The sequence below is a fragment of the Rutidosis leptorrhynchoides genome, chromosome 3, assembly GCF_046630445.1.
Source record: "Rutidosis leptorrhynchoides isolate AG116_Rl617_1_P2 chromosome 3, CSIRO_AGI_Rlap_v1, whole genome shotgun sequence".
NCBI lineage: Eukaryota > Viridiplantae > Streptophyta > Magnoliopsida > Asterales > Asteraceae > Rutidosis > Rutidosis leptorrhynchoides.
In genome coordinates this window covers 460256737-460282738 of record NC_092335.1, presented here as the reverse complement: position 1 = coordinate 460282738, position 26002 = coordinate 460256737, and the positions used below count along the sequence as shown (strand labels likewise).

Here is a 26002-nt window from a genome sequence, read left to right as displayed (position 1 = left end):
TGAGTAACCTAGCAAGGTTAATAGGTGAAAGAAAATCGGGAAGTCTACCTAGTGATACAAACACTAACCCCCGGAATGAAACAGCTAAAGCTATTACCACAAGAAGTGGTACAACACTTAAACCACCTGAAATACCTGTAACTTCTGATGAAACCATTCCTACTCCACAAGAACCACAACCTGATCAAGATAAGGAAAAAGAACCGGTAGTTGAAAAGGTTAATGAAGATAACACAGTTAAGGATAAACCTTATGTTAAACCATACCAACCACCACTTCCTTACCCGAGTAAAATGAAGAAAGAGAAACTTGAAGCCGAGCAATCCAAATTTTTGGATATGTTTAAACAGATAAATGTAAATCTTCCTTTCATTGATGTGATTTCAGGAATGCCAAGATATGCTAAATTCTTGAAAGATCTAATCTCAAATAGAAAGAAAATGGAAGAACTCTCGGCTGTTACTATGAATGCTAATTGTTCAGCAGTGCTGTTGAATAAGATACCAGAAAAATTATCTGATCCAGGAAGTTTCACAATTCCATGTTTTCTGGGTAGTCTTAGTTCAATAGAAGCATTGGCAGACTTAGGTGCTAGTATAAATCTAATGCCGTATTCACTATACACTAAACTAGACCTTGGAAAATTAAAACCAACCAGAATAAGCATACAACTAGCCGATAGATCAATAAAATATCCTAGAGGGATAATGGAGAACATGCTAGTTAAAGTTGGTACTTTAGTATTTCCAGTAGATTTTGTTGTTTTGGACATGGAAGAAGATTCTCAAGTTCCTCTCATATTAGGAAGACCATTCTTAAACACGGCTAAAGCAATGATAGACGTGTTCGGTAAGAAACTGACCCTAAGTATAGAGGATGAGAGTGTTACCTTTTCAGTTGATAGAGCAATGTAACAACCATAATCTGCAGATGATACATGTTATTATATTCAAACTATAGATGCACATGCAGAATTATTAGAAGAATTTCCAGAATTACAAGGAACAGGAGAATGTTCTTTAGGAGAAGGTAATGAACCAATTGATGAAGCTGAAATGTTAGCTACACTTATAGATAATGGATATGAACCAACAACAGAAGAAATTCAAATGCTAAAAGAAGAAGACAGATATCGATATAAATCATCGATAGAAGAACCTACGAAATTAGAGTTAAAGCCACTTCCAAACCATTTGGAATACGCTTATTTACATGGTGAATCTGAATTACCTGTAATAATATCGTCTTCTCTTACTGAAAATGAGAAATCACAACTCATTTCTGTGTTGAAAGCTCATAAACCAGCCATTGCATGGAAGATTCATGATATTAAAGGAATAAGTCCTTCGTATTGCACACATAAAATCCTTATGGAAGAAGGTCATAAAACGTATGTGCAACGCCAACGAAGACTAAATCCTAATATGCAAGATGTAGTTAAGAAAGAGATTATTAAACTGCTAGATGCAGGTTTAATTTATCCAATTTCTGATAGTCCATGGGTAAGCCCAGTTCAATGCGTACCTAAGAAGGGTGGCATGACTGTCATTACAAATGAGAAAAATGAGGTTATTCCTACTAGGACTGTAACAGGATGGCGTGTATGTATTGATTATAGAAAATTAAATGACGCCACCAGAAAAGATCACTTTCCCTTACCTTTCATAGATCAAATGTTGGAAAGATTAGCCGGAAATAGTTACTATTGTTTTCTAGATGGATTTTCCGGATATTTTCAAATTCCAATAGCACCCGAGGACCAAGAGAAAACCACATTCACGTGCCCTTATGGTACTATTGCTTACAAACGCATGCCATTTGGACTTTGTAACGCCCCTGCAACCTTTCAAAGGTGTATGATGGCGATTTTTCACGACATGATAGAAGAATACATGGAAGTATTCATGGATGACTTTTCAGTCTTCGGTGATACATTTAAATCATGTCTAGTTAATCTGGAACGAATGCTAATTAGATGCGAAAAATCAAATCTAGTACTTAATTGGGAGAAATGCCATTTCATGGTTAAAGAAGGCATCGTTCTTGGACATAAAATTTCAAAAGAAGGAATTGAAGTGGATAGAGCTAAAGTAGATGTAATCGCTAAACTTCCACATCCCACCAATGTTAGAGGAGTTAGGAGTTTTCTAGGGCATGCCGGTTTTTACCGACGTTTCATAAAAGATTTTTCTAAAATTGCCACTCCTATGAATAAACTCCTAGAAAAGGATGCGCCATTCATCTTTTCAGATGAGTGTATCAAATCTTTTAATATTCTTAAAGAAAAACTCACTAATGCGCCGATCATGATAACACCAAATTGGAATCTACCATTTGAACTAATGTGCGATGCAAGTGATTTTGCAATGGGAGCCGTTTTAGGACAAAGGATTGAAAAACTATTTCAACCTATATATTATGCTAGTAAGACATTACAAGGAGCACAAACGAACTATACAACTACTGAAAAAGAACTCCTTGCTATTGTCTTTGCTTTTGACAAATTTCGATCATATCTCGTTCTAGCAAAAACGGTGGTCTATACCGACCATTCTGCTCTTAGATACCTATTTTCAAAACAAGATGCTAAACCAAGATTAATCCGTTGGATCTTACTCTTACAAGAGTTTGATATTGAAATCCGAGATAAAAGAGGAGCAGAAAATCTCGCCGCTGATCATCTTTCTCGTCTTGAAAATCCCGAATTAGAAGTTCTAAATGAATCAGCCATACAAGACAACTTTCCTGATGAATATCTATTGAAGATAGATTATCAAGAAATCCCATGGTTTGCAGACTATGCAAACTACTTAGTTTGTGGATTCCTTGAAAAAGGATTATCGTACCAAAGACGAAAGAAATTCTTCAGTGATATAAAACACTATTTCTGGGAAGATCCACATCTGTTTAAAAGTTGTCCCGATGGAATAATACGCCGATGTGTATTTGGAGATGAAGCTAGTAAAATTTTAAACCATTGTCACACAGGACCAACAGGAGGGCATTATGGGCCTCAACTAACAGCAAGAAAAGTTTATGAAGCTGGATTCTATTGGCCTACAATTTACAAAGACGCACACCTTCTTTGCAAATCCTGTGATGCTTGTCAAAGGGCCGGAAAAATAAGTCAACGTGATGAAATGCCACAAAATGTCATCCAAGTATGTGAAGTATTTGACATTTGGGGTATTGACTTTATGGGTCCATTTCCAAAATCTCATAATAATCTATATATACTCGTAGCCATTGATTATGTATCTAAATGGGCGGAAACACAAGCTCTCCCAACTAACGATGCACAAGTTGTAGTCAACTTTTTAAAACGTCTTTTTGCAAGGTTTGGAACACCGAAAGCTTTAATAAGTGATCGGGGTACTCATTTCTGTAATAATCAACTTGAGAAAGTTCTTAAAAGATATGGAGTAACTCATAAAATCTCCACCGCATATCATCCACAAACAAGTGGACAAGTTGAAAATACCAACCGAGCTTTAAAACGTATTCTAGAGAAAACCGTAGGATCAAATCCGAAGGAATGGTCCATTAAATTGGAGGATGCACTCTGGGCTTTTAGAACAGCCTACAAAACTCCAATTGGAACCACACCTTTTAGACTTGTTTATGGAAAAGCATGTCATCTTCCAGTAGAAATTGAACACAAAGCATTTTGGGCTTTGAAGACATGTAATCTTGATTTACATGAAGCCGGACGTCTACGATTAAGTCAACTAAACGAATTAGAAGAATTAAGACATGAAGCATACGAAAATTCGTTAATCTATAAAGAAAGAACGAAGAAATGGCATGATAAAAGGATCAGAAGTTCAAAAGAATTTAAAGAAGGAGACAGAGTTCTTCTTTTCAATTCACGATTCAAGCTATTTCCTGGAAAATTGAAATCAAGATGGTCTGGACCATTCATAGTCAAAAGAGTTTTCCCATACGGAACGATAGAATTAATAAATTCAAATGGGATTGAATTTAAAGTTAATGGTCACAGAGTTAAACATTACATACGTGGTCCGATGGAAGTCGACAACGAAGTTAATCACAATTTCGACACCACAGCTAACTAAGTGTGGGGAGAATCAAGTCTTTAAAGGATAATATGTATTTCTGTTAGAGTTAGATTGTCTGTTTTCGTGTAGTTCTCGAAAATGGAACCCGAATGGTCTTTCCCTAGCAGACCCTAAAGAACTAGTCTTCTCCCCCCATTCTGAATTTTTATTTTTTTTTAGGTTTTTACAAAATGAAGACTGCCTGTGAACTAAACCATGGTCTAATGCTACACGCTTTGATCACTAAACGTAATAATGACATACTACCGAGTGAAATAGTATCAGTAATCAGAGAAAGAATGGACGGAGTTAGAAAAGAATCCAGATGCGAAGATAATAAGTTACAATTTGGTAAAGGAAAATCAAAATCCGCAGCGAAAAGAAGAGCACGACACCTAGAAAGATGTCACAAATGCGGAAAATGGTCACATGGAGGTAAATGTTCAAATAATCAAACCTATTCAAATACCGAATTTGTTACTTTATGCAGAGACGGACCGTTCATATGTTTAGAAGAAAAGACACTGAATGCTCGAGGTTACGCCTATGTAGCCATGGAAAATCAATTAAACCGACTATCTTATGAATGGGATAGATCATATAACTAAGAAATCTATTTCACAGGTATGTCTGTACAGTTTTTATTTTTATTTTTATTTTTAACCTTTTGATAATAAACGCTAATTTGTTCGCTAAAAAGTATTAAATTGGTATTGAATAAAATTAGGTTTGGCGACCGAAATTATTGATATCATTCAAAAATTTATTACATCACTGCGAAATTTAACGTTTATTCTTAAGGTATAAATATCTTTAATCAATCAACCCAAAATATTTCAAAAATTCGTCATGAGTTAAATTAGGTCTTGGAACCGAAATTACTTTACCGAAAAGAGGGGCGCATATTTTTGATAATATTTGATTGATTAAAGTGGGATAAAAAGACAAAAAGATTTTTAATTTTATTTTTATCATATTTTAAAAATTAATATTTAAATCTTAAATTAATATTGAAAAACTTTGTAAAAACAATATATTTAAAATTGTAAATATTTGAAAAATTAATATAAGTTTGATATGAATTTATAAATTTTTAAATTAAGTTTGGTGTGAATTTTTAATTTTTAAAATATTAATTTTTAATTTTATGCATTTCAAATTTTAAGTTTGGTGTGAACTTTTAATAATAATTTTGAATTTTATATTTAAGTTGTGTGAATTTAAAAATAAAAATTTACTTTATCTCATTAAGTTAAGAATATGATTTTTAAAATTCGTCGTAAGTTGAAGACTAGGTCTTTGAACCGAAATTGCTTTACCCGAGGGAGGGACGAGAACTTTTATTATCATTATTTTTAATCTTATTGAATTAAAGTATGCCAAAAACATTGAAAAAACCCAAAAAAAAAAAAAAAAAAATCTTAGCTTTTAAAACAATCGCTACAAAAAGACAAATTTTAAAATTTTAGGACGGACTAGGACATCGATCTGAAACGACCTCGTCCTAAATAACAAGGGAAACAAAATTTTAAAATTAATTTCTTAATTGTTTTCAAAAGTTAATGATTATAAAAAAAAAACAAAAAAAAAAACAAACTCCGCGAGTCGCGGAGTTTGAAGTGTATTTTGCCGCGACTCGCGGAGGGACCGAAAATCAGAAAAAAAAATAAAAAGAGCTGAACGATCAGTGCACCACACAACCCCAAAACAGAAAAATAGCTGCGAAAAACCACCCAAAAACACCCCAAAAATCCCAATTTTTAACCGTTAATCACCAAATTTTTTGCTAAAATCATGTTGAGAAGGATGCTATCTAAGAATTACTCAAGAAAAACGGTAAATTTCTACACCTAAACACCATTTAATCCGAAATTTGATGTTCTTGAGCTATTTTTTTCCCAATTTGATTTTGATGCTTTTTAGTGTAATTAAGCTTAAATTGTTTATGTATTATGCTTGTATAACCTAGATTGATGCTGTTTAACATGATTAGAAGTCTTAAACTTCAAATTTTGAATAATCTAGGGTTTGTGTTCTTGAGCAAATTTGGGGCTTTTTGATATAAACAGGTTATGGCCGATTTTTGTCATGAATTGTTGCTAAATTGAGTAGTGTAACATGTCTAGGTAGTTAAATGATCCAAACTTTGAGCCTAAACATGATTTTGAGAATTAAAGTGGACTTTTTCAAGTCTAAAATTCATGAACTTGATTTTTGAAAGATAATGCCATTTGAGACTTGTTTAATTGCTAGTAATGATTATTTTGACATGTTATTTGAGTTGAATGTTTATGAACTTGGCGAACATTTTCGTATATGCTTATTTGAAAAAGTGTAGATTTGATAAAAATGTGAAAATGAGCTTAAGTTTGATATAAATTAATAATGTCATTGTAATTATTTTGATTGATGATTTTGCTGACACTAATGCATATTTGGATGCACAAAAATTGTGTTTGATGTGTTTTGCAGAATGAAAGGGGTGAATCTTCATCCCAAGCCCGCAATGCTCCTGCTGAGAATTTGGAACAACAGGAGGTGGATAACTACTACAAGCAGGATATACCTCATCCAGTCATGACCTTTTCCGATATGCACTTGGAAGAGTTGCACCCGAACCTGAGATTTGACAGACTTTGGATAGATTATCCAAAATATCAACGGGGTTTGCATACTCTTCATTTCAAGGTTGTTGAGGTACCGAGGGTCATAGAATGGGGACCCTTAGAAGCTGTAGAATTGGCCGGGCCAATTAGGGAATTACTTGTACAGAGGTATGGTAATTCTTCTTTTAATGACTGGATATGTTTATTCACCATACGTAGACCTGTATATAAAGTATGGTGTGAAGAATTGTTATGTAGTATAGAGTTGAATGATCGGGTAGCTAGTTTAACCGATCGTTCTTTTATTAGATTTTTGTTAGGCGGTTCGATGCGCCACATGTCTTTACTGGACATGGCTCAGGCTTTACGTATATATACGCCTGAGGAGTTAGCGTCTGCCGATTGTAGAGGATTGATACTAAACGGTAGAAAGATAGATGAGAATTTTGATACACACGGTGTGTGGAGTCAAATGACAAGCCATCACCGTTTCAAAGGGGGAAATTACTCTTATTTGGATATAGATAGAGCCGAATTAAGAGTGATACATAGGTTTTTAGCTAATTCGATTACACAAAGGGGTAAGAACAAAGAAAAAGTAAATGAACAGGATTTGTTTTACCATATGTGTATTCGAGACCCACAAAGCGCTGTAAGTATACCATATTGTGTGGGTTATTATTTATCAGCTATGGTTCGGGGGATGCGACCACATAGCATAATAGGAGGTGGTATTTTTATTACTTTGATTGGTGAATATCTCGATGTGGATATAAGTCGGGGAGGATTATTAGTAGAAGAACCGGAACCCCGCGATACTATAGGTTTAAATGTATACCATGGTGCGAAAGTTTTGAAGAGGCGAAATAACGCCGCAGTATGATACCATGGTAGACATCCACAGGTGGAGAGAAACCAGCAGCAAGGTAATGTAGGAGGGGGGAATGAGATGCAAGAAATGCATAGGTTTATAGCTTCTCAGGAATACGAAAATGCTAGACAGAGAGCATTTGAAGATTGGCAAGTTCATCAGAACCAGATCATAGCTCATTGCCAACATATAGGTAGAAACTATATTCCTACACCGAAACCCATCTTCCCTCCTTGGTCGATAGAGATGCAGCCACCATATCCTACGTATGACCCTGCCGAAGCATTCTATAGCACTTATGGTTATGCCTGGAACCCCTATTGGTACCAATATCATCCTTAGTATACTTATTTTTTTTATTTTGTAATTTGTAATTATTGATACGTTTAATACTTTTGTTAATATTGTAATCATTTTTATAATTATCTAACTTTTATTCTTAGATTTTAATAATTTTTGAATGTGGGGTAATAAACCAAACTTCAAAAATATGTATATATGTTTGCAGTTTATCTTATGTACACAACAGGGTAAAACAACGCATTTTCAAAGACTGGCATTAAGTTCAGCAAAAGCAACTAATTTTGACGACAAGATGCAAAATATATGTGAAATAACAACAAGACGGAATGAACAAATGATGTGCACCATTTATCATTCAGCAAACAAACGCCAATATATTTGGAAACTTTGGTAAAATTTAATCATTTTCACACTAATCACCCTCAATAATTTAAATTGTTACTGATTTCTTGCAAATGAGGGCATTGCAAGATCTTAAGTGTGGGAAGGGGTTAAATTCTTTCGGATTTTAACATTTTTTACTTTATACACTTGGTTACCATTAAAAATACTAGTAAAGCAGTAGTTGTATTAGAATCTAGTGCTCTCTGATAAAAAAGAACAGCCCTAGTCTTATATACTGACTACCCAATTCTAGTAAAATTTTTCAAAATTTTCAATTAAATGAATTCAAATCATGTTTATACATATTTATGAACGATAAAACTAGGTTTTAACACCGAAATTATTGTTACCTCGGAAAGGACATAAATTAAGAAACAAACTAAAATGTTAAAATTCATTTAAAATGGAATAGAGGACGATAAAAAGGAAAATAAAAGCCAAGTGTGGGAAAATTTACCAAGTTATCTTAACATATGTCACATATATCTGTAACAAATAACTGAAAATACTTTTGCTTTGGACTAAACTAAACTGTTTTACCCGATAAAAGAAAAGAAGAGATGGATCTACACGATGAATCAATTCCATCATTAAAAGGAAGTAAAGTCTTCCGAAAAAGACACGCGCTTCTTGATTTAGGTCATGAAGTTGTCGTTCAGACCAGCTGTAGGTTGACGAAAAATCTAGAAAAGTCATCCCTAAAATCAGCAGGAAATCCACGGACCTCAGCATTAAACAGGGTCGCCAAGTGGTCAGATTTATCCTAACCATGAGAAGGATTTATCTCGTACAATGGGGGGCACCATGCAAATTAGCTGGATAAGACTAATGAATCAGATCCCCAGAAAGGATAATCTCCTTAAAGATTAAAAATCAGCTTTTAAGACTGATATTACTCAATCCTAGAGATTGACCTTAAAGATTGAGAATTACAAACTCATGGAATTCAATGATATCTAAACTCGAGCTTGAACGAGAAAATATTTTGATCAAAATTACAAACCGATTTGTTTTCTGAAAACCCTATTTTCAATGCGTTCATTACCATTGAACGTAAAATCCTAGGAATTCACCTGGAATTCATTAGGTCACCTGAACCAAATCGGGTGTCAACCGTAAGAACGGTGGTTGCATAGTGGTCAAAGACAGGACCTTGTGCCAGACCGAAAATAAGGGTGAGCTTTACTATTGCTCCTACCAAGGATAGTAATTGCGTCCGACACGTTATAGACCATAATCAAAAGCATGTCACGGGACATTGCCTTAACAGTTGCTTGTTCAACGCTTTCCTTTACAACCGGACGGTAGTTTGCCGAAAGGTAATATACGGAACAAGTAAACTGGACGTGTTGCTTTCCAAATACAAGGTTAGCAAGTGGGTGACACAAAACCGCAAGTTTTGAGCTAAAATTTTCAAATCTGAAACCCACCAAACCCACAAAAATATTTTGCAAACACCGGTAAAGGGTTATCCCGGAAAACTTATCTAGGGTAAAAACTAGATTTAATTTTCAAAAGATCAAATGTTTTCATAAAGATCCAATTTCCTTAATGGATCTAAATTTTTATAGTCATGTGGGACTGTAAACCATATCGTTACTACCATTGTTTATACCGCCGTATAGAAATCACTGATGTACAAAGTGTGAAGAATAAAAAAGTGATTCTAGTATTTCAAGACGATATTGCTTGAGGACAAGCAACGCTCAAGTGTGGGAATATTTGATAATGCTAAAAACGAACATATATTTCATAGCATTATTCCTCAAGAAAGACAAGCTTTTAGTTGCAATTGTTCTATTTACAAGTGATATTCGTTTAAATAATAAAAGGTGAAGACAAAAGACAGATTCGACGAATTGAAGACGCAAACGACCAAAAAGCTCAAAAGTACAAAAGACAATCAAAAAGGTTCCAATTATTGATAAGAAACGTCTCGAAATTACAAGAGTACAAGATTCAAAACGCAAAGTACAAAATATAAAATTGTACGCAAGGACGTTCGAAAATCCGGAACCGGGACCAGAGTCAACTCTCAACGCTCGACGCAACGGACTAAAAATTACAAATTAACTATGCATATAAATATAATATAATATATAATTAATTATATTAATTATATATATATTATATATATATTATAAAACCGTCAGCAGAGAAAGACTTCAAGGGTGTGAGCTGTAAATTCATCCTCCGCGACTCGCGGAGTTTGAAGAGGCTTTTGCCGCGAGTCGCGGAGCCCTAAATTTGAAAACTGCCTATAAAGCCAACCGAATTCTAAATCTCTCTTCTCTCATATATACGTAAAATATATATATATAATTTATATTTTAATTTTAATTTTAATTATAATTCTAATAATAAGGGTATGTTAGCGAATGTTGTAAGGGTGTAAGTCGAAATTCTGTCCGTGTAACGCTACGCTATTTTTAATCATTGTAAGTTATGTTCAACCTTTTTACATTAATGTCTCGTAGCTAAGTTATTATTATGCTTATTTAAAACGAAGTAATCATGATGTTGGGCTAATTACTAAAATTGGGTAATTGGGCTTTGTACCATAATTGGGGTTTGGATAAAAGAACGACACTTGTGGAAATTAGACTATGAGCTATTAATGGGCTTTATATTTGTTTAACTAAATGAAAGTTTGTTAATGTTAATATAAAGATTTACAATTGGGCGTCCCTATAAATTACCATATACACTCAATCGGACACGATGGGCGGGGTATTTATATGTACGAATAATCGTTCATTTAACCGGAAACGGGAATGGATTAATAGCCACTAGAATAATTAAAACAGGGGTGAAATTACATTCAAGGGTAATTGGTGTAATTGTTAACAAAGTAGTAAAACCTTGGTTTACACGCAGTCGATAACCTGGTGTATTCATTAAACAAAGTATTAAAACCTTGTTACAATTCGAATCCCCAATTAGTTGGAATATTTAACTTCGGGTATAATAATAATTTGACGAGGACACTCGCACTTTATATTTATGACTGATGGACTGTTATGGACAAAAACCAGACGGACAGATTAAATAATCCAGGACAAAGGACAATTAACCCATGAGCATAAAACTAAAATCAACACGTCAAACATCATGATTACGGAAGTTTAAATAAGCATAATTCTTTTATTTCATATTTAATTTCTTTTATTTTATATTTAATTGCACTTCTAATTATCGCATTTTTATTGTTATTTTATTTTATCGCACTTTTAATTATCGTACTCTTTAATTATTGCAATTTTATTTTACCGCACTTTTATTATTCGCAATTTCATTATCGTTATTTACTTTACGCTTTAAATTAAGTCTTTTATTTATTTAATATTTTACATTAGGTTTTAACTGCGACTAAAGTCTTAAAATCGACAAACCGGTCATTAAACGGTAAAAACCCCCCTTTATAATAATAATATTACTTATATATATATTTGTATTTTTATAAAAGTAACTAATATAGCGTTGAGCTTTGTTTAAAGATTTCCCTGTGGAACGAACCGGACTTACTAAAAACTACACTACTTTACGATTAGGTACACTGCCTATAAGTGTTGTAGCAAGGTTTAAGTATATCCATTCTATAAATAAATAAATATCTTGTGTAAAATTGTATCATATTTAATAGTTTTTCCTAGTAAAATATAAACTATTTTTTATACACCTCGCATAACATCATGTACTATCAGTAGTTCCCGCAGATTCCTTGATGGCTGGCTTAGGTCCTATGGGCGAGGTAGCTCGCGCTTGCGCAGGTTTAGGTATTTCTTGCTTACTAGCCAATTCAACACCTGTTACTGTATCAAAAAGAAACAAGCGAGTTGTTAGTGGACATACAGAAAAAAAGATCAAATCAAAATCTTTTAACTTGAATGTCCCACGGATGGCACCAAATGATCAAGCATAGAATAATCGGGTCGGGTTCGGTCCATGCTTGACATCAATAAAGGGGGATTTAAGGGTCAATTGGGTTTAACTCTCCGGTCCAGAGTACCGTGAATAAACCCTCGTGAGATGAGGATCTCAACAGGGGTGGGTAAACATAGACCCACCATCGGCGGGTAGTCCGGTCAGCGATGGCTCACGCTAAGTTGTAGGGTTTATGTTCATGGAACGTTACATGTATATCAAGGATATCTAGTGAGATGCTATAAGTCCGGTAGCACGGGTATAATTGCGCTATGCGCTGCTGTTATTAGAGTATATGTGTGTAAAGTAGATTCTGGATCCTCTATGCCGTGGACGAAGTCCTGTATTTATAGGGCAATTCTTCTTGTCTTCTATCGCCACGTAATAAGGTTAAAAGGATCGTGGCCTGCCAATAGTACATCTTCGAGCAGGCTGATCCGACAAAAGCAAAAAGTGTTCTTGTCGGACCATGCCTTTGGTCTGCCAGGTATCCTCTGCCAGCTACAGCATCGTCTGACATGTGGATACAACCAATGCGCGCGGATGGGATTGGCGCCATGATTGCCACGATAACGCTACACGCCTTAGCGTGCGCTCTTGTAAATCCTTATGGCGATGTTGTTTGATGCGCAGCACGAGCTGATCGGGTATGCGTATCATTACTTCACTATGGGGTCAGATAATGTTTCAAAAGCTTTTTTGCTACAAGACTAATCCAAATTTGGTTGATTTGGAAATAGAGAAATAAATTGTTTTTTCCATAACCAGAATTAATACAATCTATTCTCAAGGAGGACCTTTATGGCTAGTCTTAAGGCACTTTCGCACTTGTGGTTATCTAGTAGGTCAAATTTTTTGGTGGGATCTTTTGAAGTGTGGAGATCGAACCCAATTAGCATCATTGTATAGGCTCTTGGGTTGTGTTTTGGGTGAAGTTGTTTGTAGCTTGTTGTTCTTTTCTTGTCCGCGTCTTGCGGGTTTTGTGCTATATAATTCAGCTTTCTGAAGAAAAAAAACTTTAATGTATATAAATTGGTTTTATTTTTTAATGTTGAATTACATGACTGTTAACTGACAAAAATCACACGCTTCGATTAATCGAAAAACCACCACACAGTGACATGCGATTCATTTTCCTCGTTATAATTATAATATTATATTTTATGTTATATATTATATTATATTATATCTATATATCCAAAAGAGTGAGTGGAACTGAATAGAAAACTTTAGAAGTTTCACAAACTTTCCTCAAACTCTTTATTTTTTACAATTCAACCACATTCTTTATAAAATTTAATTTCATAGTTTTTATAAACTTGCCACAAACTTTTCACATTTCATAATTTCACCATAAAACTTCTCATTCATTATAAATCGTCCACACAATTTTCACTAACTAATAACTATTCATTGTTTAAATCAATGAGTACCATTATTATTATTATTATTATTATTATTATTATTATTATTATTATTATTATTATTATTATTATTATTATTATTATTATTATTATTAAATCAAATGCATAATTTTTCACTTTATTATTGTTTAACTTTTTTCCTTATTATAAATTAACTACGTAACTCATTTTTTTTAATAACTGTTTTATTGTTATTATATATATATATATATATATATATACACACACACACACACACATATATATATATATTATATATAGTTTTTATCAATCGTTGATGTACGTCTCACTTTATTGATTGAGTATTTGGATCTTTTTTCTCGAAAAGGCGAAAAGTAAAACAAAAAATATTGAATAATTACTTTCACGCTTATTACAAATCAATCACATAACTATTTTTTGTCCTTCCTCGACAAAACGAAAAAAATGATAAATAATTATTTTCTCAATAATTAGCTATGTAATTAATGTTAATCAAGGGTGAAGACCCCGACGCAAAGCCAGGTCGTCAAACTAGTTATGTACTATATATTATATTATATAATACGAGTATTATAATATATTGTATTATATATTTTATAATTTTTATCACTCATGTCATCATGACCTCATATTATACTCTATTTTTTTATTTTTTTTAAAAAGGCTTATGTTATTATTTTTTCCTCAAACCAAAATCATGACTCATTATTTTAAAAAGACTTTATTATTTTTCTATTTTTATATTAAATATAATTTAATGTTATTTTTATTTTCAAACTTTTGTAGAGTATAATTACTTTTTATATCAGTTTTATGAACTAAATTTTTTGTATAGATTTATATTGATAATCATGTGCGTAGTTTAATTACAAACAATTAAAACAGTATTTGTTGTTTTTTTTTTTACATCAGTTAGTTAGGATCATCTAGGAAGGACTTAAACACTCACACAATTATCTCTCGCAGTTGTTATACCCGCCCTTCAACTGCGTGCTCGGAAGGAAACCCGTACCAATCCCATTATATAATTTTTTCGAACAATAAACAAAGTCTTTTTGTTCACGACGACAATTGAACTCACGACCTTAAGGTTAATGAATTCTCTTGATACCGTTAAATTATAAGCTTTTTGAGATAGCCAAATCATATATTATTGCAAACTATTTTATATTTATATTATATTATAATTATAATTAACTTTACAAATATAAATTACAAATTACAAAAAAATAATTGATACTCGTAACTAGAATTTTACTGTTAGTAATAAATCGTTACTCTTTCTATATCGTTTTCTTCTACAAATTTCAAAATTAGAACTTGGGTATTTTTATAACAATAATGCTTAACTTCTGGTTCTAGTAATTTTTAGCATCTATTAAAATCCACTCACCAAAAACCCTACAATTATTATTCTGCAAAATAGCTACTTCAGTCCCTTTTCTGCTCTCTCTTGCTTTTCTTACAAATATCTTGTTCTTTCATTTCTTCCGTTACATTCATCTCACCTAAATTTCTTGATTTTTAGGCATTCTCTTCAAATGGGTTAGTTTTCATAATCTGTTTACCCAATTGATTTTGCTCAAAGTTTTGTGCTTTTTAGTTTTCAAGAAAGGGGGAAATTTATAATTAATTTCTAAAAAGATAACACAAAAAAATCAGAACACACATTGACTTGCAGCGATGACAAACAAACGGAAAAAAGTTGAAAAAAATGAAGATGATTGTGAAGATTGGTGTTTTGTATGCAAAGATGGTGGTGAACTGATCATCTGTGAGCATAAGTGAGTTTTCCAACTATTTCTTTATAATAATTTCATTTTATTTATAATCAACTATTATTTAATCCTCTGTTTCTGCATTTTTTGTAAAAGAATAGATCCTTTGTTTGTATACTGTTTTCTAGACTCAGGGGTATATCGGTCTTTTTATTTGTTGTATCAAAAATTGACTTCATGCAATCCCTAAATCTGTTTTTATGTAGGATGTTGATCTTTCACCATCAGGATCAATATTTAGGATTTTTTAACAGTATATTTTTTATTTTTTGTTCCAGATATACCCTTTCTGATGTGGTTTGATGAATGTTGTATTTGCTAGATATCATATCTAAATGCCAGACAACCTTTTTTATATTGATCATGTTCTGTTTTGGATCATTATGACAATATGCAACTTATATGTATATGTAGGTGTTATAAGCCAAGGCTATAATGGTCTTTCAAGTCACTCTATATTGAATGCATGAATGTTGATCTTTCATCGTCAGGATTATTATTTGGGATATTTTTTTATTTTTATTTATTTGTTCCAGAAATACCCTTTCTCATGTGGTTTGATGATTGTTGTATGTATTGCTGGATATCATATTAAAATGAGAGAACTCTTTATATTGGTCGAGTTCTATTTTGGATCATTTGTGACTGTATGCAACTAATTTGTAGGAATTATAAGCCAAGGGTATAATGGTCTTTCAAGTTGCTCTGTATTGAATACTTGAATGTTGTTCTTTCATCAATTTCTTCACTTTTTTTCCTTTCTATTTAAACAGTTTTTTTATATTGCCCTTTTACATGTGCTATTATGATGGTTTACTCAAAGTACAAACTTATATTTTTTTTTTTTTTTTTAATTTCAGGAGTTGTCTAAAATCGTATCACGGAAGCTGTGTGAAAGTGAATGCCAAAAGTCGATTTATATGTGGTAAGCAACAACTTTACTTCAATAGTCTCACTTATATGGAGTAAATCTATGATATAATGTATGTTGATCAAGTTGTTTTTCATTCTTGGTGCTAGTTAAATGTGAAAAATGAACCAACTTGATTTAAAATTAAGTATTTAATTAATAAATAAAAGCTTTTTGTTGTAGATTTATGAAATTATCATGGTGATTGTAAAATTGTACTTAACTATTTTTTTTGTTTCTTTTTTTTTTCAGGTTGGCATAAATGTGATGATTGTAACCGACCTTCCGATTTTCAATGTTATGTCTGCCCAATAAGTGTATGTGGGAGGTGTGTCAAGTCTGCTGATTTTGTTCGCGTCAAAGGAAAAAAAGGGTTCTGTCGAAACTGCTTAAAGCTTACGTTACTCATAGAAGAAGGCAAAGATGTTGACTCTGATGGGGTATTTCTAAAAAAATTCAATTTTTTTTTTACATTTTGTTCGATATTTACTGTGAAGGAAAAATATGACCAAATCGACAAGTGTCACAACTATGCATGTTTGCAAACGGCGGTTGCGGTGGTCGTTACGGCTGTTTGGTGACTAGCCCATCCCGTTTCGCCAAAAAACGTCTAATTAGTCGTGCAATGCTAAAAAGACAGGTCAAAGTTCGGAAAAGTCGGGTCAAAGTCGGTCAAAAGTAGACTTTTGTGGGAAAATACCGACTTACATAGTATTTCTGTATCTTTTAAAGATAAATCAATAAATACACTATAATTATTATATTATAAAAAACCTATATATATTATTTAAACTTACACCACATCATCTTATTTGTAAATCAATTATTTAAAAATATTTATCTTTGAAATATATATATATATATATATATATATATATATATATATATATATATATATATATATATATATATATATATAGTGGTAGGATCAAGGGGGAAGTAACCAATAGGGGGAATTGGGGGAAGCAAAATGTATTTTTTTTTCATTTTTTGAAAAAACTTTGTTCAAGAACATTATAGATTGGATGAAAATATGAACATTTAATAAAGACACTTTGTGATAAATGTTTTTATTTTGGCGGGAAAACGCTCGAAGAAGTAATATATAACAATTATCGTGTTTTTCGAGCGTATGTTGAGGTTTTAGATATTAGGGTTTAGATATTAGGGTTTATAGGGTTTAGATATTAGGGTTTAGAAATTTAGGGTTTAGGGTTTAGATTTAGAGTTTAGATTTAGGATTTAGATTGAGTTTTTAACACGAACGGTTTTGAGTTTAGGGTAGGGTTTAGGGTTTAGGGTTTGGGGTTTTGGGTTTAGGGACTAAACCCCAAACCATAAACCCTAAACTCTAAATCGGGCTAAATTTTACTTCACAAAACATGGAAAAAAAAACGTTAACATTCTCCACGATCAATATTATCTTGAATGTTATTTTTGTCGATCGTTTTTCCGCCTAAATAATAACATTCATCACGAAGTGTATTTTCTAAATGTTCATATTTTCGTGTGATCTTGATGCCGCCTGAAAAAACAAATTCCCAAAAAAAAAAAAAAAAAAAAATTTTGCTTTCCCCCGATTGGTTACTTCCCCATTGATCCTACCCTATATAGTGGTAGGATCAAGGGATATTTATTTATATTTAAAAGTCAAGTTGGTCAACAGCCGTCTCGACCGACTTGACCTTTCAAGGTCCTGACTGACGCGTGCCTTTTCAACCTTGCAACCATGATAATAACTTTAGATGTAACAAATAGTGTATTTACTATATCCCTAACTTGAATAGTGATTTTGCAGGAAAAAGTGGACTTTGATAATCGAGATACTTTTGAGACCCTGTTTAAGGAGTATTGGTTGATTATTAACGAGGAAGAAAAGTTGACTCTTGATGAACTCAAATTAGCCAAGGCCAAACTGAAACCGATAAAAGATAGTGATTCAGACGATGATGATGATAATGATAATGATGATGATGATGATGAAGTTGATGTGTTTGAATCTTACTTTGAAGAGGAAGAAGAAATCGAAGAAATTGAAGAAATTGATTTGACAAAAAAAGTGAAAAGATCTACACCAAAGCCATCTAAGAAGAAAGTCAACAAAAAGGTCAAAAGAGTCAGAAAAGAAGTCGAAGAAAAGTCAAACAAGGAAGAATTCAACGGATGGGGATCGACCCGTATCATAGATTTTCTAAAACATCTTAATAAAGATACTACTAATCCGTTATCTCAACGGGATCTAGAAACCATTATAAAGCGATATAGCACCGATAACAACTTACTCCAAAAAAAGAAGACTATTGAATGCGATGATTGGTTAAAGTCGATTTTCAAGAGGAAAACAATAAAGCTTAATCGAATATACGACTCTTTGGAAACTCATTTGGCCGAAAATCAAGTGTCGTCATCGGACGACGAGGACGAAATCGAATGTGATTCGGAGGAAAAGGATCTCGATGTTGATGACGAGAAGTTGGTAGTTCGTAAGAATAAGAAAAAGAAAAGTGTTGATAATATAATAGAGGAAAACGAGCCGGTACGCTCTCGGTTTGCAGCGATTGTTCCCGATAACATTAGACTTGTGTACTTGAGAAGAAGTTTAGTTCAGAAATTTGAAAACGAACCCGACACTTTCGAGAGTCGGGTGATCGGGAGTTTTGTGAGAGTTAAAGATAATTCAAATGGTTGCTTTTCAAGAAAGTTTCAACTTATGCAAGTAACAGGTTATAAATTGCTTTATGATTTGACTTAAAATGCTATATTTAGAAATATATAATTTAATTTAATACTTGTATTAATGCATGATAGTGTATCTTTGGTATCATATTTTCAGGTGCAAAGAAATGTTCAGTTGGCGAAAATGAAACTTTTGTGCTACAAGCGGTGGATACGGATATCAGCATCGATTCACTTTCAGATGATGATTTCTCTAATGTAAGAAATTAAATTAGTTCACCGTAGACTTAATTTCTTCGTATATTATGTCTTATATATACTTACTTTTCTAATGAGGGATTTAATGTTTTTTTAAAACTTTTGTTCTGAAATGTGTATTAGATTTTTTCTAGTAGAAATATAAATGTTTCTGAATCTTTTATTACAGGAAGAATGTCAAGAGTTGAGAAATAAAGTGAAATCGGGCCTACTTAAAAAGCTTGAATTTGTAAGTTTACAATTTTACTAGCTGCAACAGTTATTATATTTTGCTTTTGTGCTTTATATCGGAATTCGTAGATCATTTACTTAAACATAACATATATATGAGGTCTATACTTACTTAAAGTAAGAAATATTAGTAACTTATATTAATACCTAACAGTTGACATAAAACATTTCGTATACGTAGCATATCTTTTTTATTGTTTCTATTAATTAATTTGTAGATATTATAATTGAATGTTAATTATATGATCCGAGTGTGTTGTTGATAAGAAACTGATAAAATTGACTTGTCTGTCAGGTTGAACTTGAAGCAAAGGCTAAGTTACTGCACAAGGACATTGTAACACACGTACGTTGTGAAACATGCATTCATGTTTTATTAGTTTATACACATATTACATACATTTATTTGCAAAACCTCGGTTAAACAATTAACTATTATTATTATTATCTTTTGTCAATCAGTGGATTCCGCGAGAGCTGACATTATTGAAGCACCGTATCGATCAAGCGAATGAAAAAGGATGGAGAAGAGAATATCCTTTTTTATTGTTTGATGTAATTCGACCTAATTACGTATTTACTTATAATATACAATTAGCCAACTTAAATAACTTGTTAATGTGGTCCTTAATAACATAGATTATACGCTGCATGATTACTTGGAAAAAAGGGAAATGTTACAAAATCCAGAAAAGCGGTCGAAGTTACTAGAAAAGCCCCGGGATGTGATTCCAGATATTGAAGAAGTTGAACCTGTTGAAGATGATAATAATAAAGACGATAAGGAATCGCCTAAATCTATTCTAACACATACATCTTCTGCAAAATTTAAAGACACTTCTGGTATTATTATAAATGCTTTGCCTGTATTTTTCATATACATAATTTTTTATTTATTTTCCAAATATGACTATTATTTTTGCATATTGCCAGTCAGTCTTTATCGCTCTGGACAAACTGATCTCGATAATTTATTTAATATATTATAGTTAATTAACTGAATAGTTTGTTAACAGCTGTAGCAAAATGGATGATTTGATGGAATCTAAAAGACTTATAAAAGTGGTTATTTTCTTTGTAATATTTATAGGCTTTTTATCGGTTGATAAACGTCCCTTCGTTATAAAAGTTTAAGTTTTTTCGCAAAAAAAAAATAATAATAATAAAATAAAATAAAAAGAAAGGGCCATTGGCCTAGCGGTATCGAGGTGGCCCTTTTAACCAAGAGGTTGAGGGTTCAAGTCCCGTAGTGGACATATTTTCGTGGATTATTGTAAATATTTCGTGTAAAGTGTGTGTGAGTTTGCCTTTCAAAAACAAAAAAAAAAAAAAAAAAAAAAACATTTAGGCTGTTATTTATTGCAAGAGAAGACAACTGTTAAAGTTTTAGATGATGTACAAAATAAATTTCTACTGCTAAAAAAATTAATGTCATATGTATTAATGATAAAATTAAATTAATTTTATATGCTATGCGACTGTGCAGAAGAAATTATGCAACAAGCACCTGGATCTGAAAAGATTGAAATGGCGAAGCAACTTGAAAAATTCTTCACTTCACTGGACAAGAAAGACAAGTACAAACAAGCGTCTGCTGCGGTCAAAAGTTCAACTCAGTTGTTTGACTCTATTGATGAAAAGTCAAACATTGATAACGAGGACCTTAAAGACACTGAAAGCTCTCAATGGTATGTTACTAGATCAAACGGTGATACGGTAGGGCCCGTATCATTGTCAGTACTTAAGAACTGGATTCAAGACAAAGCTGCGTCAGAGTCCAAGATTTATAAGACAGGTCAAACCAAAGAACAGGCCAAACCGTTAACTGCCGTTCTTCGTCTCGCTTTTCCTAAAAAGTGATGTTTTCATGGGTTGTTTTGAAAACTTGTGTTTTGGTGTTAACTGTAAGTCAAACTAGTATGTGCAGTTTTTTGTTGTCTATTAGCAGTTTACTAAGTAAGGCGTTGAAAAGGACCTTCGGTTATTGGATTAGGGTGTTAAGCCTAAATAATGGTAAGGTGTCGAAAGGGACTAGTAGTTTTGGGGATTAGGTGTTTATGGTCTCTATATGTTTATAAACTTGAAGAATTTAACTTTAATTCTTGTGAAATTGTGTTTGGTCTTTTTAGGGCTTTATTTATGCTCTACTTTTACAGGGTTGAGATAGCTGTGCGTAAACTTGACGAAAATGGGCGGGTTGTTTGTTACTAGTTTGACTTACGTGGTTCAGGGTCATATATTAGTTTGTGAATAAATTTTGGGTTAAATCTGATATGATGAATTGTGCTGCTAGAAATAAAGAGATTGTTAAATAATACACGTGGTTGCAGTTTGAGGTTCAAACCTTAATAGAAGCATATCTTGATGCGAGTCATGGGTCAAGAAAATGGGTCAGAAATGGTTACGGTATAACCCAATATGAGCTTCAAACCTTGATAGAAGTGTATCTTGATGTGCGTCGTGTGTTGAAGAATGGGTCGGAAACGGTTATGGGATTCAAATCTTAATAGAAGCGTAGCTTGATGTGGGTCGTGGGTCAAGGAATGCGTCGGAAACAGTTATTACTGGATAACCCAGTCTGAGGTTCAAACCTTGATAGAAGTGTATCTTGATGTGCGTCGTGTGTTGAAGAATGGGTCGGAAACGGTTATGGGATTCAAATCTTAATAGAAGCGTATCTTGATGTGGGTCGTGGGTCAAGGAATGCGTCGGAAACAGTTAAGGGATAACCCAGTCTGAGGTTCAAACCTTAACATAAGCATATCTTAATGTGGGTCGTAAGTCAAGGTATGGGTCGGAAATGGTTACAGGACAACTCAGTTAGATCACGTACATAAGAGTAAATATTCTTCATATAGCCTGAACAAAGAAAACTTTGTATGTTTATGCATCTGAAAACACATAGATCTTTTGATGACCTTTTCTTATATACAGTTTTTAGATCAACTGATGCAACATGTGCCAAATATTAAAGCATGATCTAATTCAACTATTTTATACAGTAAAACTGAATTTCACCAACCCTGGTACTTTGTCTTTTGCGTACAACTTAATATTTCTGAACTTTGAATCCGCAATCTTCACAAAATAATACAAACAGAAACTTGGAACACGTAACCCTTCAACAAAATCAATAGAAACAAGTTTTCGAACCCATACTCATAAAATAAAAAGAAACAAGCTACACAGTTTAGCATACAGAAGTAGCAACATTCCATAAATGTATCCACTACAATAAATGTACTCAAACATCATTTAATTTCTTATTTTTTTTTAATTATGTGTATATATAATCGGTCTCCAACTACGACACCGACACTTATCTGGTTATTAAATGAATGTTCTCAAATTACCATGCGTCACATAACAAAAAACTTCTCCGTGTTTATAATATGTTCTAGGTTTCGGCTGTTTCTTTCCTATACGCTTGTAGTCTCTCTTTCAATGTTTTGCTCTCTTCAAAATTCGCCTTCCTCTTCATAGCTTTCTGCCAACAATCAGAAACACATTATGAAAACCTAACTTCTTAAAAATGGCTTTGATTTCAAATATTGTGTAGAATAAAACAATAAAAACATGTGTTTAAGAGTAGCTTACTTCCTGCCGGAAACATTTATCAAGCTTTATCTTGAGATCTGTACAGTCACCAAAGAATTTTCCGTAAGGATGGTCCATATGACATTTCTGAAATAGTTCAATTATCTACATAGATCAAACACAAGACAAACGATGAGCAAGTTTCATGGCTTTAATAATTAGATTCTTCACTCAATACGAACAAATAAGAACTATATGAGCCATCCTAAAATAGTTAGGGATACATGGTATGATGAAAGCTAAACTCAAATGTAGATAAGAAAGCTAAATATTCATATTTACATATTTACAATAAGTGGCGATTCTAGGATCAAAATTCAATGGGGTCCCGAATTTTTTTCAGTACTAATAATATTTGAATGCCATTTTAGTGATCGTTTACCTTAAAAAAACGACAGACTTGAATAATATATGTGGTCCGAGTAGTTAAATTTAGTTTAGTCATATATAATTTAAAGGAAAAAACTATAAATTCATATGGGGTCCTTTAATTAAATTTAGTGGTGTCCTTAATAATTTAAAAAATATTTTCTATATAAAAATTTTAAACTAGTGGTGTCCCGTGACACCACGGGCATCAACCTAAACTCACCATTGTTTACAATAGATGATTATTACAAGTGACACTGTTATGAAGAGTAATAAGATATATCTTTCTGTTAGTATCCTATATAACTAAATTCATATCTTAAATTGTAATAGAGCATTCTGTAGTTGTAGAGCTGTTTAACAAAAAAAAAACAAAAGGGTAAAATGAGTCGTTTGACTTACTTCAGCACACATTGGGTGTCTATGTAACGTCAAAGGCGGATGCATTGTCACGTCTTACAATCAAAAAAGAGAGCACTGCATCAATTAAAACATTACGAACTTAAGATTTATATCATTAAAGAAAGGAACACTACACAAAGTACCAAATAAAGCCATATAAGTTACATATACATAGTCATTTTTTACATGAAACAAGATCTAAAAATTCATACAAATCACAATAATAGCTTAATCAAACCTAAATAAATTATATGAGGGATAGTTTTGTTCACTTTGTTTGAATTTCTAGAAACAGAGACTATAAACATGCCATACACTTCCAAAATTTGTAAGTAAAGTACAGTAATGGTGGTAAATTGGCAGGTCAAACATGACAGGTAACGAGTCAAACAAGCGGGTCGAATGAGGATTTGTTTTCTAGAAAAGCTCACTTTATTTGAATTTGGAAAAGCCAATAAGCTCATCTTTCACTGATTATGAGCTTTATTGACTTGACTTAATGAACTTAAATGAATCCAAAAGGTTAAAACTTGGAGTTCATAAATTAGTAGAAAATAGTTGATCAGCTTTTCTATATTTCTATAAGTCTGTAAACCCTAAAATCAATTAAAGTGAAACACCCCTTAATCTAATTTATGCATCTATGTACAGAAATCATAAATAGTGAAATACAAGTGCTTGTAGAGCAAAATATGCAATGAAAGGTATCCAAATCTAAACTTCAGAACCAAATAAACATAAACATCACTTATGAAAATAAAATCAGTAATTGAAGCAGAATTATTTAAACTTTCAACAAATTTTAGCCACTCATCCCCTGGTAATAATAATTCGCATAATTATAAGCAAACCACACGTAATGAATGAGTGAGTTGTTGATACTTCAATTAAGATGCTATCATGAACAAAAATTAACAACTTTGTAATGAAATAAAAAGCTTTAATCTCACCTAGATTCAATTTGGTGCCCTACTTTCCTCTCCTACCGAAAACCCTTCATCAGATCAAGATGGATACTGTTATTAGCTAACATTTTTATTAATTTGTAGTTTGGCCACAAATGTTTGAAAAAGTGACATTTTACGCCCTAAACTTGTTGTCTCGTCATTCTATTCACCAATTTAAGTTTACTACGGAGTAATTATTACGGAGTACTCCGTATTACGAGTATATTGTAACATCAAAATATCTCAACACTTTACACCAATTTATAAAGTTCATTTTTTGAAAAAGTGACATTTATAAAGTTCATTTAGCATTTAAATAAATTATAATTAAAGATTCATATGAATAAACTAAATTTGAATTGTATAGACAAACTTATACAATTTTACTTATTTTCATCATCATATATCATAAAATAAAGTATCGCTAATATTGTTCATAGCACAACTAACACATTTCATAAGTTTGTATTACATTCTTCCTCCGTTTTGATGCATTTATCTATATCTGCACAAAAACAATACGGAGTACATACTTTCTCCATCCTTAATCTTAGACCAACAACGCAGTTGACAAATCGGTGATTCTAAAACTCTAAATGTTTTCATGCCAATGATTTCATTTTCGTCACATAGAATTAGTTCAATCCAAAATTACAAGTTTGAATATGAAGCCGATTATGTTACTAATGACAACTTACACTTATAACAAACGAATGTCGAGAGAAAACACATAAAAAGAAAAATCGGACGTGATACGATGAGTTTGACCATTTTTTTTAGTGTTTAAAGACCCATAACTCAGTTAGGATTTAGGAAGGACTTGTGATAGTCGAATAACTAAAGATAACGGATTTTTCACATACAATCACAAGGTGTTTTGAAATTTTGTTATTATTACAAGTAAAATGATATTTAAAAAAGTAGAGGAACGACTCTGCTGGGGATCGAACCCAGAATCTCTGGTTTCGTAGACCAGCGCCTTATCCATTGGGCCACAGAGTCATTACATACTACGTTAATGTTGCTATATTTACTAAAAGATATTTACCTGAATGGCTTAATGCCATAAAATTAGTTAACTGAATTGTCACCTAGTGTAATGTCATCACAACTTAGGAGTGACTGAAAAGCAACACTTACTAAATATACAGTATAAATTATTATACACAATAACACACAAAAAATAATAATCGGCCCCACTCCAACTTTAGTTATTCATATTCATTTGCATCGATTATTCGTACGATTGCTTGATTTGCACCAGCAATCTTTCAAATATTGA

The 26002-nt window shown here is 32.5% G+C and overlaps 2 protein-coding genes and 1 non-coding gene across 3 annotated transcripts; 1 reads left to right on the top strand and 2 right to left on the bottom strand.

The window, feature by feature from the left end:
* Positions 1-15008: 15008 nt before the first annotated feature.
* Positions 15009-22267, top strand: LOC139898028 (zinc finger CCCH domain-containing protein 44-like). The gene is made up of 10 exons (XM_071880738.1): positions 15009-15336; positions 16191-16255; positions 16493-16680; positions 18039-18963; positions 19074-19174; positions 19344-19403; positions 19701-19751; positions 19868-19938; positions 20052-20248; positions 20892-22267. Exons 1-10 carry the CDS (start codon positions 15236-15238, stop codon positions 21263-21265), a joined length of 2133 nt encoding a protein of 710 aa, XP_071736839.1. The 5' UTR covers positions 15009-15235; the 3' UTR covers positions 21266-22267.
* Positions 22268-22535: 268 nt separating this feature from the next.
* LOC139898026 (uncharacterized) lies at positions 22536-24772 on the bottom strand. Its single transcript, XM_071880737.1, has 4 exons — positions 24724-24772; positions 23774-23848; positions 23003-23107; positions 22536-22892 (listed from the first exon to the last, which is right to left on the bottom strand). The coding sequence occupies exons 2-4, from the start codon at positions 23816-23818 to the stop codon at positions 22803-22805; spliced, it is 240 nt and encodes a 79-aa protein (XP_071736838.1). The 5' UTR covers positions 23819-23848; positions 24724-24772; the 3' UTR covers positions 22536-22802.
* An 877-nt stretch (positions 24773-25649) lies between these two features.
* On the bottom strand, positions 25650-25722 carry TRNAR-ACG (transfer RNA arginine (anticodon ACG)). The gene has a single exon. It is a non-coding gene; the product is annotated as a tRNA-Arg (tRNA).
* Positions 25723-26002: the final 280 nt, after the last annotated feature.

Coding starts and splice junctions, on each gene's coding strand:
- LOC139898026 (XM_071880737.1), bottom strand. CDS start 23,818: ATGCATCCGCCTTTGACGTTACATAGACACCCAATGTGTGCTGAA. Junction 23,108..23,773: donor GACACCCAATGTGTGCTGAA/GTAAGTCAAACG, acceptor TGATCTATGTAG/ATAATTGAACTATTTCAGAA. Junction 22,893..23,002: donor ATAAATGTTTCCGGCAGGAA/GTAAGCTACTCT, acceptor GATTGTTGGCAG/AAAGCTATGAAGAGGAAGGC.
- LOC139898028 (XM_071880738.1), top strand. CDS start 15,236: ATGACAAACAAACGGAAAAAAGTTGAAAAAAATGAAGATGATTGTGAA. Junction 15,337..16,190: donor CTGATCATCTGTGAGCATAA/GTGAGTTTTCCA, acceptor TTTTAATTTCAG/GAGTTGTCTAAAATCGTATC. Junction 20,249..20,891: donor AAAATTTAAAGACACTTCTG/GTATTATTATAA, acceptor GCGACTGTGCAG/AAGAAATTATGCAACAAGCA.